We start from the raw sequence: 18,780 nt of genomic DNA, 5'->3' as shown, positions 1-18,780 counted from the left end.
TAAATAAGAATTGGCAAACTAAAAATGCTACACTGTTAAAATAAATGAAACAATTTTTTATTTTTCTGATTTTGCATTAAGTTTTATATTTTTTTATTTGTCAAAAGAAAAAAAATAAAAAATTTGATTTCTATAACAAAAAGAAATCATATAGGTGCTTAAGTTTTCATTTCTACAAAAATCAGTGTAATACCAATAATCAACTCAAAGATGAGATGATGAAAAATCACCGTTTTACAGTTTTTTTTTTTTTAAATATTTTGGTTATAATTTCATTGATGAACAATCAGATGATTAATGCAATACAGAAAATCCGGAAAATTATTTATGAGTTATTTTACTGTAGATTGCCATAGTATATGTGAAAAATTCATATCGAAAGATAATAAGATGTTAACAACAGTCAACAACACAGGGGAGAGATACCGGAAAGTCCTTTCCTCGGTCAGCTCATCAAATTTTTTTTAATTTATCAATCTTTTGTTTGGTTTTTCATGTTTTTGTTTATTTAAGTTAAAGAACTCATGTTTGATCCTTAAACATTGCTTTCATGTGAGTTTCATGAATTTCGTGAGCTGGGTATGCTGTAAATTACAGTAATTAGATAACTGTAGTTATATTAATCAACTTATGTGCTTCATGTTTTTCTTCTTTCATGGCTAGGGTAGATTTTCCATTACATAATGTACTGATAGTATGAAGATTGTGAGACTGTATTTATGATTTTGCATTATAGTCACCATGTGTTTGGGGAAATGAGTCAATGACAGTATATTTTGACATTGCTTCACTTTATAGGTTTTCAGCACAGTGCCATGGAGTTGAGGCCTCAAGTTATCAGGTAGTAGCTCTCACACTATGGTTGCAGGTTATATTCTCTCTACTGTGTCCTATTGGGTTTTCGATTTTAATCATATATCATGTTGGAAGTAAATCTGTAAATATGTGATGTATAAAATGATTTGCCTATCTCTCTCTTTTTTTAAATGTGTAAAAAACATTGCTAGTTGAATTTATGAGTATTTGCATGAGAAAATTTTGTAGACCTACTAATGAATCTATAAGTTTGTGTTTTGTCCTTTATGACATTCTTTATGGATAATTGTTTTAAAAGCTCATATTTAAATTTCATTCTACATGCAGTTTGGGCTGGGGCAGCTTCAGAAAGTTGAGTCAACAAGTAATAGGACCTTCCTATGTGCTAGTCAGAGATCTGGACATTGTCAAACTGTAAAGAAACAAGAAGGATATATCCCCAAAATGTGGATCTTCCGCCTGTACTACCTAAGAGATAGATGAAGCGGGCTGCGAGGAAGGATAAAGAACTTGTAGAAATGGGTATAGAGAAGCCTCTGAAGCGTCCAGAGAATGGAATACATGTTCCCGAATTGATCCCTGTTGCTTATGAAGTATTAGATGCCTGGAAAAGCTTGATCAAAGGCCTTGCACAACTGTTGAATGTTGTTCCTGTACATGCTTGCTGGTAAGTTGGATTTAAATATGCACAGACACTCTTAATTCAATTTGCAGTTCATAGTTTTGACCTGTATCTTTGAATTTGATATCTTTACACTTTGACAGTGAGTGCTCAGAAATTCATGTTGGCCACAGTGGTCACCACATTCAGAATTTTTATGGTGCAACCAGCCGAACACATAAAAATTTCACGCATGGGTCAAGGGTTCTGTTGATGATGTACTTCTCCCAATTGAGTCATATCACATGTTTGACCCTTTTGGTCATCGCATTAAACATGAGACTAGGTTTGACTATGACAAGATTCCAGCTGTTGTGGACATACCAGAATACCCTTCTTGTGAAGAACCAGTCCTATCCGAATGTTTGGAAAGAAAGTAATTTAGCGTGGTGGAATTCTTGAGGAGGCAAAGCTATGGCGTTCTAGAGATAAATCACCACTACTTGATCTTGATACAGCTGGAGCTTATGGGCGGCATCCTCCTCCTCCCTTGGGGGATGTACCCAGGATTGCACAAGAGACAATGGACATGTATGAGGTTGTCAAGTCAGGTGTGGTAAAGTTGATGAGGAAATACTCTGTGAAAGCATGTGGTTACTGCTCAGAGGTTCACATTGGACCATGGGGTCACAATGCTAAGCAATGTGGAGCATATAAGCACGATCATAGAGATGGTAAGCATGGATGGCAACCTGCAGTCATGGATGAAGTTTTCGCACCGAATTATGTATGGCATATTCAAGATCCACTGGGGCCTCCCTTGAGGAGTGCACTGAAGAGGTTTTATGGTAAGGCAACTGCGGTGGATGAAGTTTGCATGCAGGCGGATGCCCAAGTTCCTGAAACATACAAGCCCATGATGAGGCTTGAAATTGTAGTCCCTGAAACTGATGAGGACATATTCAAGATCCAGAGGAACTGAAGAGGTTTTATGGTAAGGCAACTGCGGTGGATGAAGTTTGCATGCATAAGTTCCTGAAACATACAAGCCCATTGAGGCTTGAAATTGTAGTCCCTGAAACTGATGAGGAAAAATTTGTTGTATAATGGATTCATTTATATGTGCTACTAACGCAATATGGCTTGTCCCAAGCACTCTTGAGTTAGTTAAGACAAAAAATCATGAATATAAAATAGTTAATATTTATAAGATTTCTAATTTGTGAGTGAGTTGCAGGTGATTATGTACGTATATTTAAAGAGTATAAAAAAGGCCAAAGGACTTATTCCCATTGAAAGTTTTCCTTTTTTTTTTTTTTAGTTTTCATTCCCTACCTTTAAAAAATTTAAAAACTTACCGATAAACAATTAAAATTAATTAAATAAAAATATTAGTATATATTTAAATATATATAGTAGTATTTATAATTAGTTTAAGTTCTGTATAATTTATAGGATTAAAGTATTTATTATTTGATATGAATTAAAATTTTGGTGAGATTTTGAAAATTTTCATTCAAATATAACAAATTTTTATGATAAAAGTAGACCTCCATTAAGGATCTTTTATCTTTGTTAAAAATTATATTTGTTCAAAAGTTTATTTGTTAACTTAAAAAAAAAAAAAACTAAATAGTAAAAATTTAGTGCGTCACAAGGGTTACTTTAGAGCAAACCTACGCGTGGGGTACTTCTATAAAACTCCCCCCGCTATTTAAACCCAAAACCCTTTCTTCTTAAAACACACTCTTTCTCTCAGCATCCGACGACGACGATGGCCAAGCAGAAGCTCAAGTCTCTCATGACTTCTTTCACTCCCGACGGTGAATTCTTCGCCGTCTTGAGTCCGAACGGTGTCGTTAAAGTACACACTCCATCTCCCCTTCTCAGTAACATCGTGAATAATAACTTTTTAAAAAAAAAAATATTTTTTTGTTAATATATCAACGTTTGTCATAGAGAAGTTGGAAAATTTTCTATCTGTTTAATGTTGGGAGTATTTTTATTGTTAAAAAAGAAAAACCAAGTTTAATCTGTTTTTTGTTTTTTGTTTTGGTTTGTGTTTATAATAATTATATATATGTTATTGAAGCATTAAATTAGATATATTTTGAAACTCAAATGTTGTTGAAAGCATCGTTTTTAGAATAAGGGGAGTTCCATGTGATGAATTGAGCTTTATTAATTTAGTGTGAGGCAATTGAGGTGAGGCTATTTTGTATTGTTGCCATCACAAATGGACTCATATTTGTATATTTTGATTGGTGTTTGTTATTTTCCAAGGATTGTGTTCTAGTAATTAACTGTATGTGTTAGCTTTGAGTGAGAGGATTCAAGTTGTGCTAACTTCTGAATTTTTGCTACTCAGTCAAAAAAGTTTTCATTTGACTACAAAATTAAAGAAAATCTGTGGCAGTCTGATGCAATTCCCAGTATTGTAACTCTAATTTTTTATTTTGGTGCCTCAGAACTTCGTTTTAGTGATGTGAAGTGTGATACTAAAAACATCAAAATCAGAGTTGTAATTTAATGTTAATTGTATGTATAATAACAATCAATGTCTGATTGTTAACAATTTTTGTGATGTACTGGAGAGTTAGCATTACTGGTTAGACTGTAGTTTTCTCCAATAGGTGAATGCTGAGGTGGCTGATAAAATTGGAACAATTTTTCTTGTGTTATGGTGTGTGGAGGTATTTTAAGTTTTCATACACTGAGGAATATTAAGTTCATATTTTGTAGATATGGAGCACAAGCGATGGAACTCTGTTGGCAGAGTGGAAGCATCCAGATGGAGATACCATAGTTGGTTATTCCTGTATGGCTTGTAGTTTTGTTGGAAAGAAGGTAGCCTTCAACTCAATAGGAAATTCCTCTTTGTTTGATACGTTTTATATTCCATGCTTGAAGTGAACCTCTTACTTTATTGGTTGTATGATTCATTTTTTATTTTTGTCTTTGAATTTATAGCGTAGAAAGGAACGTGGTACTTTCTTATTAGCTCTTGGTACAAGTGAGGGTGAAATGTTGGTGATTGATGCCTTTTCTGGTGAGACAAAGTGGAAATCTACTGGACACCATTCTGGGTATGGTTCTTAGTTTTTCTATTAAATCATGTTACTGGAAGTGCATGAAATTAATGGTTTCCCTGATATAGCCTGCTCTTATAGACATGTTATGTGTAGAAATCTGCGTTGAGTAATGATAGTTGCAGTATGATGTAAAAGAATCTCTATTTCTACTATTTTTGCATGGTCACCTACCAATCTTGACAGTTATTCAATTTTCTTAATGTAAGTAAACTTCTTGTATCTTTTGCAAGGAGTTTCCCTGTGTGCTCTGATACGTGTTAATGCAGTGATTCTATAGATGGGTAATATTCTCACCTCCTTTCTGCAGTGGAGTTGCTGCTCTATCTTTTGCAAATAGAGGCCGTAGTTTACATGTAGTTGGAAGAAGAGGAATGGCTTTCGTGATGAAATCAGAAAGTGGAGAAGTAATACGAGAGTTTGGAGCTTCAGAAAAGCCTATCTCTTGTTTAGCATTTTCATGTGGTAAGCTATCTTGAGTCTGCAGCATTGGTTAACCTGGTAATTTTTGTTCTTATATGCTCTTTCTTTTCATTTATATTCTAGACGAGAAAAATGTTGCTTTAGCCAGTGATGGGATACGGGTTCTAAGCATGGAAAGCGGGAAAGAGGTTTTGAAGTGTGCAGATAATGTGGTATGTTATTTGATTAGCTGACACATTTTGATGTTTCATTTATATTCTCAAATCTTGGTCATTTTGGCTTCTTTGTTGTTGCAGGGTCAAGTGCAGTACCTATCTATATCTGATGATGCAAAGACCATTGTTACATCATGTTCTGGGGAGAAACATCTTCAAGTGTGGAGTTTTGATTTTGGTTCCAAATCTGCCAGTAGCGGTCCTGCTCTTTCAATGCGACATCCTCCTTTAACTATTGAATGCAAGAATAGTTCAAATGGAGAAGGTGGTAAAGTCATATTGGCAGTTTCAGAATCTGGTGTCGCTTATATTTGGAATTTGAATACTGATTCAAAAGATGAAGAAACAAATCCAACAAAGATCACTGTAAAAGCTACCAAAGGTGATGCACATCTGCAAAACGGTTTGAATGTGAAGAAGACTCGCACTTCTGTTTTTTCTGCCAGATTGATCGGTGTAGAAGCAGATGGACAGGTGACAGCCCTCATCAGTTATGGTTCAATAGATTCTCCAAAGTTTAGTCTTGTGAATATTAGTAACCCAGGGGAGAATATTGTTATTACTGATGGAGATACAACTAAAACTGTTCAAGAAAATGGAATTCCTACCAGAAAAGGTGTGGCAATTTTTATTTCGTTTTCTGTGGTTACTCAAGTGGTTGCTTGTTCACTTGAATAATTTAAATGCATTAAAGATAATTGTGTTCGCTAGCAATTAAGTCCATTGGCTTTCTCTCTTTTTCTTTTTCTTGGTGCTTTATTTTCTTTTCTTCTGCAGTTGATCTTCAGTGATTTCTCTCTATCGATGGAATTGTTTTGTGGAGTGATAAGGAACCATCTTAAATAACTCTGTGTCTTAACCTCGTTTTAATCTTAGAGGATTTTGCGAAGTAAAAAATTATAGTATATCCAGGCAAATTGTTTTAGTTTTCTTCTTCTCCACCTTTTATTATTATTATTGTTATTATTATCAATTTTTGTACGCCTGCTTCAATTTCTTACAATATTTTTTCTTCTTTTTTATTAATATATACTTTGGTTAAGCATTTCACACCTTGAACCTTAGGGCGTAAGAGGAACATTTCGTTTATTCTTAAATTTATTTTGATGAAAGCTAAAGTTGAGTACACCCTTGTGATTATCATCTATATACACTCTGTCATCCTATGGAAATTTTTTTCAGTTATTTTGTAATATAATCAAAGAAAATTTTTCCTTGTCTCTGTGATGCAGAGTCAGATGCAGTCACCACTTCAGCCCAAAGTAAAAAAGGAAATAAGAAACGAGCTGCATCTGATCCTGATCTTGCAGCCGCTAGAAGTGATGTAGATACTGGTAAGCAGTGTAATATTCAGAGAGGTTCTAGTTTCATGGTTTAAGTACTGTTGTGAAAGGGAAAATAATGTGGTGGTTCCAAATTGAATTTTCACATTTATTATCATTTATACTTTTGGATATTTTGATGTTTATATCGTGGTGATAGTCTTCTTAGAGTATATTTTCAATATCTCTTGCCCTAAAACATGCAGCAGATTTTATGGTGTACATTTATTCATTCAGTGGCAGTTTTGATTATAGGTCATGGGGAGGATATGGATGGAGTCCTTGTTAATGATGATCTGAATGAGCTTACAATGGGTGAGAAGCTTGCAGATTTGTATTTACTTGATAACGATAAATCCAAGAGCCATGAAACACAAGATTCCTCTCCTGCAAAGCCTCCAAGTGCAGACTCGGTTAATGTTCTGCTTAAGCAGGCACTACGTGCAGATGATCGAGCTCTTCTCTTAGAGTGCTTATACAACCAAGATAAGAAGGTTGTTTTCAATAATTATTGGATGAGGAATGGCATATTAGCTGTTTTGTAAGAATTTGGTAATATAAATGTTGTTTTTGCAGGTTATCACTAATTCAATATCACAGTTAAAACCAGCTGATGTTCTCAAGCTTTTACATTCTCTTGTATCTATAATTCAGTCAAGGTAAAGAATGATTAGCTCTTAACTGATTCTCCGGTAGTGGATGAGAAAGCTTGGTTTTTTGCTATCTTCCATGTCGAGTTGGTGTTTGATATTGCAGTCTAAGTCAGACAAACTTACATTCCTAAAATTTTGAAGCTCACTGTTTCTCTGTTTCATTTTTTCTGCAGGGGTGCAGTGTTGGCATGTGCCCTTCCATGGCTAAAAACCTTGCTTCTTCAACATGCTAGTGGAATTATGTCCCAGGAATCTTCATTACTTGCCTTGAACACTTTATACCAGGTAAAAAATGGTGATTTATCTCATATACCACATTATTTTACTCTTTCATAAATTTAACTTGCACAGATATGTTTGATAATTTTGTGCATATTTTATATGAGTGACACTATTAGCTTTTTTGCAAATAAATATCTATGTTCTTGTAATTTGCCAAGTTATTTTTTATTACAACTGGATTTGTTCAATCGCACATGTTTGATGTCTTTCTATTGGCATCACTTTGAGGAACCCCAAGAGGAGTTAAAAATTGTTCGAAGTTGCCGTTGGAATGATTCCATTTAGGGTTTTTTTTTTCCGTGAAGATTGATGTTTTATGTACTTCTCACATTCTGGTTACCACATTCAATCTTTTGCCAATTTTTTCTCCTATCTACAAGACTGAACATGGGTTGCAGTAAATTTTCTTATATACCCATGTCATTGGACATCTATATTATTGAACTCCTGTAATTGTGTTTCTTATTCATTGTGCAGCTGATAGAATCAAGAGTCTCAACATTCCAATCAGCTCTTCAAATATCAAGTTGCTTAGACTTCCTTTATGGAGGGGTATGTTTGCTCATAATGTTATAGTTTATAGTAAATGGAGTTTTTCGAGAGTCAAGTTATAAGGGTTGTTTTTCTTTTGTTAGATTGTTAATGAAGGATTGGAAGAAAATGATGCCATGATACCTGTAATTTATGAGGACAAGGATACTGATGAAGAAGAAGAATCTGACGATGCCATGGAAACTGATCAAAATAATGAAGAAAAAGAATACAATCGAGAAGTTGATGGTACTAAAGATTTTGAAGGAACCAATGACATGAGTGATTAAAGGTTATCCCTATCAAACCAAATTTCGGCCTAAGATAATATGAAGTTTTTCATATGCCAAAAAGCTTACAAGATCATAGTAAAACAGTCGATGCAGCCCAGCACAAACCCTCTCAAAATTCAGATACATCAACAGGGGACTGGGCAGCTTGATGATTTGTTTGAGCTGCCGAATTTCTTGAGGCCTATGTTGTACGGTAATGGCTTAAAGCGCTTTTTCTATTGTATTTTTTGTAAACCCATTTAAATTAATAACAAATTGTAGGAAAAACTCATAAACGTCAGTTTTGGTTATTTATGTTTTGAGTAATGGAATTATTGATTAAATGCAATTTGCATTCAATCCGATCTCACTGTTCAATGACACATAAACTCAGTTTAGGCTCCTTTCAATGGAGTTTGAGCCCTACTTCCTGCACCTTGAGCCATCTTCTTCAATTGCTTTTCAGTTTCTAAAGAAACAAACAGAAAGTTTGGTTTTATTTTTTAAGTGCATTGAAGCTGAAAGTAGTGGTCATATGTGCACCTCTCTGAAAGAAGCCAAATCACACAGTTTAATAATACTAGAAGGGAAATTTGATTGCTTTATGTATGATCTGAAAAATAGCCACAAGACAATCTCATTCCTCCAGGATATATCTCTGACACTTGACAAGAAAAACAGAAATTAACCCACTTTTATTCACCAGTAAAGAAGGGACTCTGTGCAAGTCTAAAAACACAAACGATTTTAAGATAATATTCCTTCATTTACAGCTCATGAAGAGACACAAAAACATGCCCTTTAGAGGTTAAAACAGACACAGCACAAACGAACAACTTGTTGCATATTTAAACACTAATCTATTAATATTCCCTCCTCTAAGTAGTGGTATTTGTTGTGGTCTTATTATTTCCATACTCATGATCATCACCAGTGCTGTCAAACCCGAAAGTATGCTTCACTGCCCCTGCAGCACCTTGAGCCATGCTTTTCACTTGGTCTCTAGTCTTCTGGAGTATGCCACCCGTCTTCTCCTTCCCAGCTTCGGCCTTCTCTCGAGCCGCCAGGGCTGTCTCCTGCGTCTTCTGCTTCGCTGCCTCTGTGGTCTCCGAGCCCTTCTCTTTGGCCGACTGGGCCGTCTGAGCTGTCTTCTCTTTGGCTGCTTGGGCTGTCTGGGCGATCTTCTCTTTGGCTGCTTGGGCTGCCTGGGCCGTCTTCTCTTTGGCTGCGTGCGCGGTCTCGGCAGTCTTATCCTTGGTTTCTCTTGCCTTATCCTTCATGCTTTCCATCATCTGGATAGTCCTCTCCTGTTATTATACCAAAACCATTTACAGAAATAAAGTTAGCATGCCTCTGTACAATTTATACTCAGCTCAAAAGTGAAGCTCAAAGCTTACTTAAGCTAGCTAGTTTCTGAGACATTTCTAAACTAATAATGTTTTAGAAGGGATTCCTTCCTTGTTGCTTTTAACTGTGAAGAACTGCCACTGACTGATAATGGTCCAAAACACGCCCATTCTCAAGAAAAAGCACTTATAATCATAGTTCTCAGATAAATGCAATGAGATTAGAATATATCTTAAACTACTTGTATACAAGACCCTTTTTAGCATTAACTGCTTTCATAAACACCGAACTCTCCATGATACAAACGTAAGTAAAACGAATTAACCCAAAAACCAATTAATCACGATTTCAACTTAAAGCTTATTTATAATATACCTCAGACTGGCCTCGGGCTTCACCGGCTCTATAGCTCTGATCTTCAGATGCGATAGTTTTCTTTCTGAAACTGCTTAAATTCAACTGAATACTGCTAAAATTTCTTCAAGAAGTGTAGTGCTTTACTGAGATTTTTTCTTTCCATGAAAGCAGAGAGGACTGTGCACGATGGTATGTAGAGTTTGAGAAGTTGTGGGTTTTAAACACGTGGATGGGACGTGGTATGCGTTGGTATTAGTATTTTGATGATGCGTTTGTAATTTCCCATGACGATAAACACAGCCTGTGTGATCCAGCCACGTGGCATTCTGTCTAGTAGGTGACCACGTGGCAGCATTGTAGGGCTTACCAAGCTTTTTCCTTTCTCTGACGCACTCAGTTGATTGTTTAGAAGATGTAAAATTTTAGGGTGTGTTAGAATTTGTTGACACCAACAAAATTTACCCTCCAAAAGGGTCACTTAAAAAGAAAAAATATGAAATTATTTTTCATTTGAAATTACAGGATGATTACTCTTGTTTTTCATTTGAAATTACAGAATAATTAATTAATTAATTAATGAGCTCAAGCTCTTCCCTATCTCTAAGCCAATGTTTTCTCTACTTAAGGCCATAATTTTGGAAGCACTCCTGACCACAACCCTACCTTTTACTGCAGCATGCCACGTGTTATTAAATGCATGCATTTTGTTCCAAATTAGCAACATTTTTAGCTATAAATTCACTTGTTTTCTCTTTGATCATCATTCACTTTTGCAATTCCAGTCATTCATTAAATACACAGCAATTTACAAATTTTTAAGTAATGGCAAGCCAACAATTTTATCGTGAAGACAATGCTGGAGCTGCTGCAGGCCAAATCACCGGGGAAGCTCAGGTAAATAATTTGTATATCATCAATCTTCTTGTGAAAACAAGTTAATTGTGACATAATATAATGTTGAATGCAGGTTAAGAGAGATGAAATCCTGAACCAGGCACCAAATGCATCCCAACAAACTCCTGAAAATGAAAGTTCTTACGCCTCCCAAACCTCAAACTTCCTGCAACAGGCATCACCTTTTCTTTTCTTTTTTTTATTCCTCCCAAATTAATATAAATTTATTTCATTGATTCATTTGTTTGATATGTGGTTTATTTCATCAGAAAACTATTGTGAGTAGAATTTAATGAAGAGTCTGAATATCTGGTGACTAATAATTTGTGTCTGATTGCAGAAAGGAGAACAGGTGATAAACATGGCACAAGGAGCCGGAGGACAAGTGATAAACATGGCAGAAGGAGCCGGAGGACAAGTGATGAACTTGGCTCAAGGAGCCGGAACGCAAGTGAAGAACGTGGCTCAAGGAGCCGGTGAGCAAGTGAAGAACGTGGCTCAAGGAGCAACTGAGGCTGTGAAAAACACTCTAGGAATGAACTCAGACAACTCAACCAACCCAACCAACGCAAGTAACCCAAGCAACCCATCTAACACAAGGATCTGAAGTGCTGACTCCAAGCCAGCTCAAGCTAAAAAGCAAATGCTGATTTGGGCTGGTTTTTCATAAGCTTTTTGTGTCATTAATTATCTGCCCTCCATACTATGGAGATGGTGTTCGATTTCTTTCTTTCTTTAATGTTGTTTGGGTGATTGTTGTGATATGATCGTCATATTAATTATCTTAATGGTTTGTTAAGAATAAATTAAACAGTTGGGCTTTTGCTTTCAAATTTATCAAGAGAGCAGTGTAATTGTGGCAACAAAGAAAAACTGATATTTATATATTCAATTGAACCTTTCTACCCATATTTCTATCTTTTTTTTTTAGGGTAATCCCCATATTTCAATCTCCATCTCTTCCAAACACTTGCTCATTAAATGTAGCAAATGAAGACCACCATATATTTGCTAAGGCTAACACATCCAGAGACTTACAATCGTCAAATAACTGAGGATTGATAGTTTTCTGAGTTTAAAACTATGTGTATCCATTTTAGATATACAAATACATATTTATATATATCATCATATAATTAAGTGATTTTGAATTAACGATAAAATAATACCCAAATTTACGATAACACATATAAATATATATATATATTTATATACTCAAAATCTATATATATATTACTCAAATTTTAAATCTAGCCAGGTTAGAAATGATAATTAATAAATCATGTTATTATATTTCGATTAATTTGCTATAAAGTTTATTATGTAGTTGTTATTTTGACGACAGATTAACTAGATTTACTGCAGGAACTGTACCGCATACAGTTAACCTTAAGGTGAAGCCGACCTTACCATATTATCGTTCCGTGCAAAATTATGTCTATTGAGATCCACTGCCCAAACCCAAAGTTTTGAAGGGCACAAGGAACCAAATCGAGAAAAGGGCCATAGAAATTCTCACTCAAACTCGTATAGCAATCCCAAATTGAAATTCCTCTAAGAATGTCTCTAACCGCCGTTAAAATGTCCGAGGATGTTTGGTTAACTTGTCTTACGCACGCATTGTCTACTGAGACTGAAGAGATCATGGGTCTTCTTCTTGGTGATATCGAGGTTCTTTTTTCTCTCAATTTATGCTGTTTGTTGTTCTTCTTATTTTTTATGTTCATCTCGGATTTCTAGTGAACATGTAGAGGCATTTCTTGGAATTTGTGTTTTGAATGGTTTTCTGAATTGGGTTTTTGGATTTTTGGCTAAAAATTCATTCCCATTCTGTAAATTTACCTCTTTTCGATGCTTGTGTTATGTCAATATCAAGCTTTGAATATTTTTCTTTTGCTTTCCGTATTTAACATTTGTTTTTGTTAGTTTTGGGTTGTTAATCAATTGAGATTTGGGAATTTCAGCTAAAGTTTGATTCTTTTTTAATCTTTTTAATTCTTAATGTATTACAATTACGTTTTGGACTTTGTAGCGCAAATTCAGTTGGAGTTATCAGGACTCTGATGGTTTTGATCCGTTTCCTGTATTAGTGTTTCTGGAATTCTAATAGAAATTTTGTATGTTTGTTCATATGCAGTTTTTGTTCTTTTTTGGGTTTGTGTTCATTGTAAGTAGTGTTAAAATGGTTTGAACTTTTTGTGTTTCGATTTCTAGTCTATATTTGGGCTCCATTTCCCAAATTCGGGGCCTTTTGGATTCTGTACATCCGATTTGGCTTAAGTTTTTTATATAGATTTGATTGATATAGATATAGGTGGACAATTCTTTTGGAGAGAAACTTAGCAAATTCTTTTTTGCAGAATTATCACCTTCTTCTGGTTCTGTGAAAGTAGTGGTATTTCAAGTAGTCTGTTCTTTCTATACTCAGATAGTGATAATGCAATCTCATTCTCTCTCTTTATTTTTTTAAACATTTTTGGGCATGGAAGGCCTAAATTTAAGGATAAGTAAGAGTGCTGCTGTATCTTAAGGTTAGCTGAATTCCATGTACCTCATAAGTTTTTTTGTATTAAGCAAAGTTTTTCAATGGAAGTTGGCCTTGGAGTAGTCGGTTTTTTGGGCACATATGACTAGGCCTTTTTTCGTTGACTGAAATGCATAATTTTATTGGAAGAATGTGCAAATTATGTTGTTCTGCTCTTGGCTGAGGAATTTATGCTGCAGCTATTTTTGTCCTATGTTTTTGAATTCTTGCTTCTTCATCATACCATGCCAACTTAAAATTTGGTGTTAATCTTTTGATTTTACAGGAAATGAGAATATTGCATTCTTATGACTTTTCATTTCCTGTACTATGAGATGGCTTCTTTTGCATTTTCTTTTTGGCTCTTATGTTCTTATATTAGTGACGGTTTGCTTCAAATTCACAATTTCCAGTACTCAAAAAGTGGTAATGTCACTGCACTAATTTGGGGAGCATCACCTCAGTCTCGATCTGATCGGCGAAAGGATCGAGTAGAGACAAATCCTGAACAGTTGGCTGCTGCGTCAGCTCAGGCCGATATATCCTTAATTTTTATGTGTTTGTTTACCTTTTATGGACAATTCTTTAGCCTTAATTTTTTTTCTACTGCAACTTTTTGACAATAGAAAGTAGATTTGACTCTTCCCCCTCATGACACTATAAATTGTATAATTTATAACTTTCAAAGCATAATTATTCACTTTACATACTAAGCTTACCTTTTCCATTAGGAGTTCATTAAGAAGAATTTGCTTCCATTCCTACTTAAGCTTTAACCACATGGATAATGAAATAGTGAACCAAAAATTAATTCTCTTGCTTGGCCATATAGGTCAGAAGCTGTGGCTTACCACCCGCACCTTTATGTGTTATATAGCTGCTAAGTGTGGAAGATTATGTTTCGTTATTGTTTTAATTGACTCTACAGCACAGAATGACCATGTTGACTGGAAGAACAACAAGAGTCATCGGGTGGTACCATTCACATCCACATATTACAGTTCTTCCTTCCCATGTTGGTAAGTATTGATGAATTGCCTTTCCTTTTTTCCTCTCTCTCCTTGTTAAAGTTGTTGATTCCCTCTATAAGAAAAAAATATGCTCTACTTAAAAATCATCTTTCCTTTTTATGTTCAAAATGCAAACTAGGTGTGACAGGATTAATTAAGTTAGCTACACCTTTATGTTGATTTCTTTCTTTTGGTGCTTATAGATAAAATGAGCCAACAGTAGTTTTTAAGATCTAACATGCCTCCTATCAAAAACAACCATAATGACAACTAAGAAAGCAAATATAACTTGATATGATTAATAAATGCAACAGGGAGATTCAAACACAGTATCTCTTACTCCACTTGCCTTTGATATTGTGTTGAGCTAGCACTAAACCCAAATGTTTAAGCTTATAGATAAGCATAAAATGCCCTGTTACTTTCAGGTGGAAGAAAAGTATGAAAAAAACCAACACACTTAATGTGATTTGGTTGTATTATACTTGCAATACTGTCATTAAAGAGTGATTGCTGTGGTCAGTGAGTATAAGGCTTACAGTTCTCCAGTTAAAGCTGTTTATACGCTATCAACCTGTGCTCAAAACCGAATAAGACTGGATATTTTTTTTAAGAATCATTTCAATTGTTAAATATTTCCAAATGCTTGAAGACAAGGGTGGAATTGCTTTATACATGGCCATGGCTGCTTTGATAGTTGGTTGTGACATTAAAAGTTCTACTCACTACCTTCTGCAGATGTGCGGACACAAGCAATGTATCAACTTCTAGATTCTGGGTTTATTGGGCTGATATTTTCATGTTTTAGTGAAGATATAAACAAGGTTTGTCTTTCATGTTTTCTAAATGTTTAGTGGTCTTGCATATTGTTTTTTGGTTGGCATAGCTAAGCTCAACACATGGGCTTATTGCAGGTTGGGAGAATCCAAGTTATTGCATTCCAGTCCTCAGATGGGAAGCAGAATCAAATGCCAAGACCAATTTCTTTATCACCTGTTAATAAAAATGCAGTTATCAATTTGGACTCATCTTTAAGTTCCTCAGAAAATTTATCAGTGAGATCTGGAAGTGCAAGGGCAGAGAGCCCTGAACAAGACACCGGTGATTCCAGAACAGCAACAGGATCATGGAAGGTACAATTTTCACATTATTCCTTGATTATCATACTAGCAGTAGGTCTAAGACCAGTAGGAAGTTAAGAAAACTTAGAGTTCATAAGATAGAGGATTGCACATTTTTTCCTGCTTATGATATGCTTTATTTGTGGTCATAAGATTGTCTGATTGTATACTTCAGTCAATTGTCAGAGTATTGATATAAATGATTCTGCTTCACCATTTTGAAGTATATATGTTTATAATGTCTTGCTTACTTTGGTATAATCATTTGTATAAGATAGCTTCAGCAGAATTGCAGTTAGATTTGAAAATAGAAAATTAAAATGGCAAGGATCGGCTTTGCAAAATATATCTTGCAAAAGAGTGGCCTTAATGTTCTTAAATACCATATTTCGTCTGTCTATTTATTTACATCATGAGATTTTTTCATTCTTTTATCTTCTTATTCAATGCATCATGTGTAATTGGTTAGGGTCTGGGAAGATCTTCAGACTTGGGTGGTTTCTTTGCAAATGCTGATACCAACCATCTTGAGAGAGAGAGAGTTGGAGGAAACTACCAAACTGGTGATTTAAGTAACATCATTGCAGATATAGATCCCATGGATATGTCAGAAAGTATGCAAGAGGCCATGCACCGTTCAAATTTGGACATGAGGTATACCTGAGTATGTATTATATAACATAATATTCAATTCTTGTTATGTTATCATTGCAAACAAGATGATAGATTGGCAAAATGCATCTATCCACTTGAGATCCTCAAATTAGCGTCTCTTTGCTGACAGTGGTGCAGAGTATATCAGGAAAGAAATCCCTCTTCATGTTTTGCCAACCTCGTCTCTTCTGAAACTTGATTCACCTCTAACATCATTTACGGATTTGCAACATGTACTATATCAAGAGGAACAGGCAGCATATAACCAAGCTATATTGCAAAATATAAGGTGTTCATTGAATACATGTGGCACACACTTATCACTTGTTTGTATTGTATCTCTGTTCGCCCTTTAATGTCTAATTTGATTTTTTTTTCAATTTTAATCAGGGATGGGAAAGTGCATCCGCTTACTTTCATTCATCACACATCTACATATCAGGCTTCAATCTGCAAATTAATTGAATATTGGTTAGAAACAAAAACCTATATCTTGTTTGATTACATATTGTCCACTTTTTATTTGTACTCACCATTCATTCTAAATCTTTTTGCAGTTTAAGTCCTGCCATAAATGTGTTACAGGATCGATTGAGAGAGAATGAACTTCGGGTATGGAATGAAGTTTGTTATATGTATTTGGCAGACAGTAGCAATGGTTATTGTTTTTAAACCTTTTTAGTGAACTTTGATGGAAATGATATTTTTAAAACTTTTAGATTGAACTCTCCTATAGAACCAACTTCATCAATGGCACTGTCATTTTGTTATTCAGGACCCAACAGTTTGTGGATTCCATTTGATGGAATTTAATGTTGTATATTTTGTTCTGGTCTACTGGATAATTAATTTCTTCTTGCCTAAATTATGTTCAGGAACTGATCTGGTTTTTCTAAAACAGTTGGCAATGCTAACAGATGAAGCTAAGATGTTGGAGACTGATGCCTCTAGGGGGAGTGAGTCCAGTTCATCTCCCCATCATACTCCATCTCATGGTCTCAGGGGAAGTGCTTTGGTTGGTCACAGGGACTTGCATGGCTCAGCTAATGTGAGGACCTTATCTAGTCCTGGTAGCCGCAGCAGAAAAGGGGGTTCTTAGTAGAAACACAAACACATTGCACCTGTAAGTGTTATCTGTAATGATCATTTTTGTGATTATCAATACAAACACGCGTATACATATATAATTCTCCTTGAGATCATACACTGTAAGTTTTATGTTTTTCTATTTATTGTAAATTATAAATACTCAATCATTGTGATACCAAACAATTTGTTAATACAACTGATTAAAGACTCCTTTTCTTTTCATCTTTTCAAGTTTCTGGAGGAAAAGCATACACAGAATGAAATTTGAACATATTGTTTGACCAACGTTAGTCTTGAAGATGCTCTTCCACTTATAAGTCTGATTTGGAGGATGTTGATTACTAAACCATTGATGCTTGCTCTCCTCTTATGCACCATCCCTTTTTTGTAGGTTTGACTTCTGTTGGTCTATCTGAAGAGCTTTTGCAATTTTCATAGTATCCATGGTTTTTTAAGTTCTGATGGCAGTATTGTAAGTGATGGTTTTCTTGATCACCACGATGATCAATCTGAATGGTTCTACAAGAGGAAACGGTGGGTGGGGATTTTTCCGTGAAGATGAATCTGATTGTATATATTGCCTCCCTGGTTTCATTTGGTATAATTTTCTTCTGGACTTGGCAGTTTTTTTTGAAGTTTATAGAGTGCAACCCCCTGGAGGTGATTACGTGTACTTTCTATCTTGTATTTTGGTGAAGTAGTGTGTATCATTTAGCCCGAAAATGAAAGGGCTATAAAGAAATGAAGATTGGGTATCTAGCTTGACATATTGATTGCTGCAATTTATGTTGTTAGTTTGTTCTTGGAAATCCTTGATTTACAAAGGAGAAACGTTCATGCATAGATTACATAATTCTGGAAATGGATAACATGAATAGAAAACTTGCAACTTCATTGTGTTCATCGTTGAATCAAACCCAAATTCTGTTTTGTAAGTATTGAATTGTTTATTCCCAACCATTGATCTCTTGACCTTCCAGTGCTCCAAGCTTAGTGTATCATATTGATAAGATTTTCAGGATGCCTTTCCCTGAAGTTAGATTTATGATTGGCCAAAGGACAATTTATCACCCAAACTATGTTGAATTCTCAAAGTTCTTTTTGTTAATTTTGAAAATACCATTTACCCATCCATGTGTCGTTGAACTTAACTGAGTTTGTTGGTCATATCATTTTCCCTCCCAAACACTAAAAACTAACACTTTCTCCCCAATACAAGTTTTTGAAAATTGCATTTTCCCTCATAGGGTTTCCAAACTTCAAATCCAAATTTTTCGACGACAACCAGTGATCTCCAAGCACCTACTCTCCCTCTTTGACGGCCTCTCTTTTCGACCATGCGGCGTCCGACTCTCCTAGGTGTCTTCGTCTAAACGAAGACGAATCGTCTTCGTAGACGACTAAGACTCTTAAGTTTATTTTTAATATTATAGATAAAATAACGATTTTACCTTTAAATCCGTCAACCTAACGTTTTTTTTAACAGTCTATGAGTAAGTAAATAGGTTTTCCAAAGTTAACGGATGGAAATTTATAGAAAAAACATACCTTAGGTGGGAAATAGTCCTTTGGCCTTTATG

At 35.1% G+C, this 18,780-nt stretch overlaps 4 protein-coding genes and 1 pseudogene across 6 annotated transcripts; 4 read left to right on the top strand and 1 right to left on the bottom strand.

Moving 5' to 3' along the window:
- The first annotated feature begins 28 nt into the window (after window positions 1-28).
- On the top strand, window positions 29-2,399 carry LOC123210951 (annotated as a pseudogene).
- A 727-nt stretch (window positions 2,400-3,126) lies between these two features.
- Window positions 3,127-8,564, top strand: LOC123209980 (WD repeat-containing protein 43). 2 transcript variants are annotated; one of them, XM_044628100.1, is made up of 12 exons: window positions 3,127-3,281; window positions 4,160-4,264; window positions 4,388-4,503; window positions 4,817-4,971; window positions 5,053-5,141; window positions 5,226-5,760; window positions 6,377-6,478; window positions 6,722-6,960; window positions 7,043-7,125; window positions 7,293-7,404; window positions 7,879-7,953; window positions 8,037-8,564. In XM_044628100.1, the coding sequence occupies exons 1-12, from the start codon at window positions 3,192-3,194 to the stop codon at window positions 8,220-8,222; spliced, it is 1,887 nt and encodes a 628-aa protein (XP_044484035.1). In that variant the 5' UTR covers window positions 3,127-3,191; the 3' UTR covers window positions 8,223-8,564. The 2 variants fall into 2 exon arrangements, with proteins under 2 accessions (XP_044484035.1, XP_044484034.1); XM_044628099.1 differs by having other exon boundaries at window positions 6,710-6,960.
- A 314-nt stretch (window positions 8,565-8,878) lies between these two features.
- Window positions 8,879-10,031, bottom strand: LOC123210950 (late embryogenesis abundant protein 2; the record flags this gene model as incomplete). The annotated part of the gene is made up of 2 exons (XM_044629446.1): window positions 8,879-9,511; window positions 9,927-10,031. Coding segments are annotated over 2 exons (534 nt in total), but the record flags the coding sequence as incomplete, so codon positions are not given.
- Window positions 10,032-10,653: 622 nt separating this feature from the next.
- Window positions 10,654-11,724, top strand: LOC123212277 (late embryogenesis abundant protein 7-like). The gene is made up of 3 exons (XM_044631370.1): window positions 10,654-10,802; window positions 10,876-10,977; window positions 11,143-11,724. Exons 1-3 carry the CDS (start codon window positions 10,731-10,733, stop codon window positions 11,407-11,409), a joined length of 441 nt encoding a protein of 146 aa, XP_044487305.1. The 5' UTR covers window positions 10,654-10,730; the 3' UTR covers window positions 11,410-11,724.
- A 513-nt stretch (window positions 11,725-12,237) lies between these two features.
- On the top strand, window positions 12,238-17,982 carry LOC123212505 (lys-63-specific deubiquitinase BRCC36-like). Of its 2 annotated transcripts, none has more exons than XM_044631668.1 (11): window positions 12,238-12,473; window positions 13,740-13,865; window positions 14,258-14,345; window positions 15,075-15,160; window positions 15,251-15,469; window positions 15,927-16,111; window positions 16,242-16,400; window positions 16,502-16,582; window positions 16,669-16,723; window positions 17,013-17,234; window positions 17,592-17,982. In XM_044631668.1, exons 1-10 carry the CDS (start codon window positions 12,363-12,365, stop codon window positions 17,208-17,210), a joined length of 1,308 nt encoding a protein of 435 aa, XP_044487603.1. In that variant the 5' UTR covers window positions 12,238-12,362; the 3' UTR covers window positions 17,211-17,234; window positions 17,592-17,982. The 2 variants fall into 2 exon arrangements, with proteins under 2 accessions (XP_044487603.1, XP_044487604.1); XM_044631669.1 differs by lacking the exon at window positions 12,238-12,473 and adding an exon at window positions 13,312-13,333.
- Window positions 17,983-18,780: the final 798 nt, after the last annotated feature.

This window comes from Mangifera indica, chromosome 3 (assembly GCF_011075055.1).
Source record: "Mangifera indica cultivar Alphonso chromosome 3, CATAS_Mindica_2.1, whole genome shotgun sequence".
Lineage (NCBI taxonomy): Eukaryota > Viridiplantae > Streptophyta > Magnoliopsida > Sapindales > Anacardiaceae > Mangifera > Mangifera indica.
The sequence above is the reverse complement of the archived record's forward strand: the minus strand, read 5'-3'. Positions and strand labels throughout refer to the sequence as shown.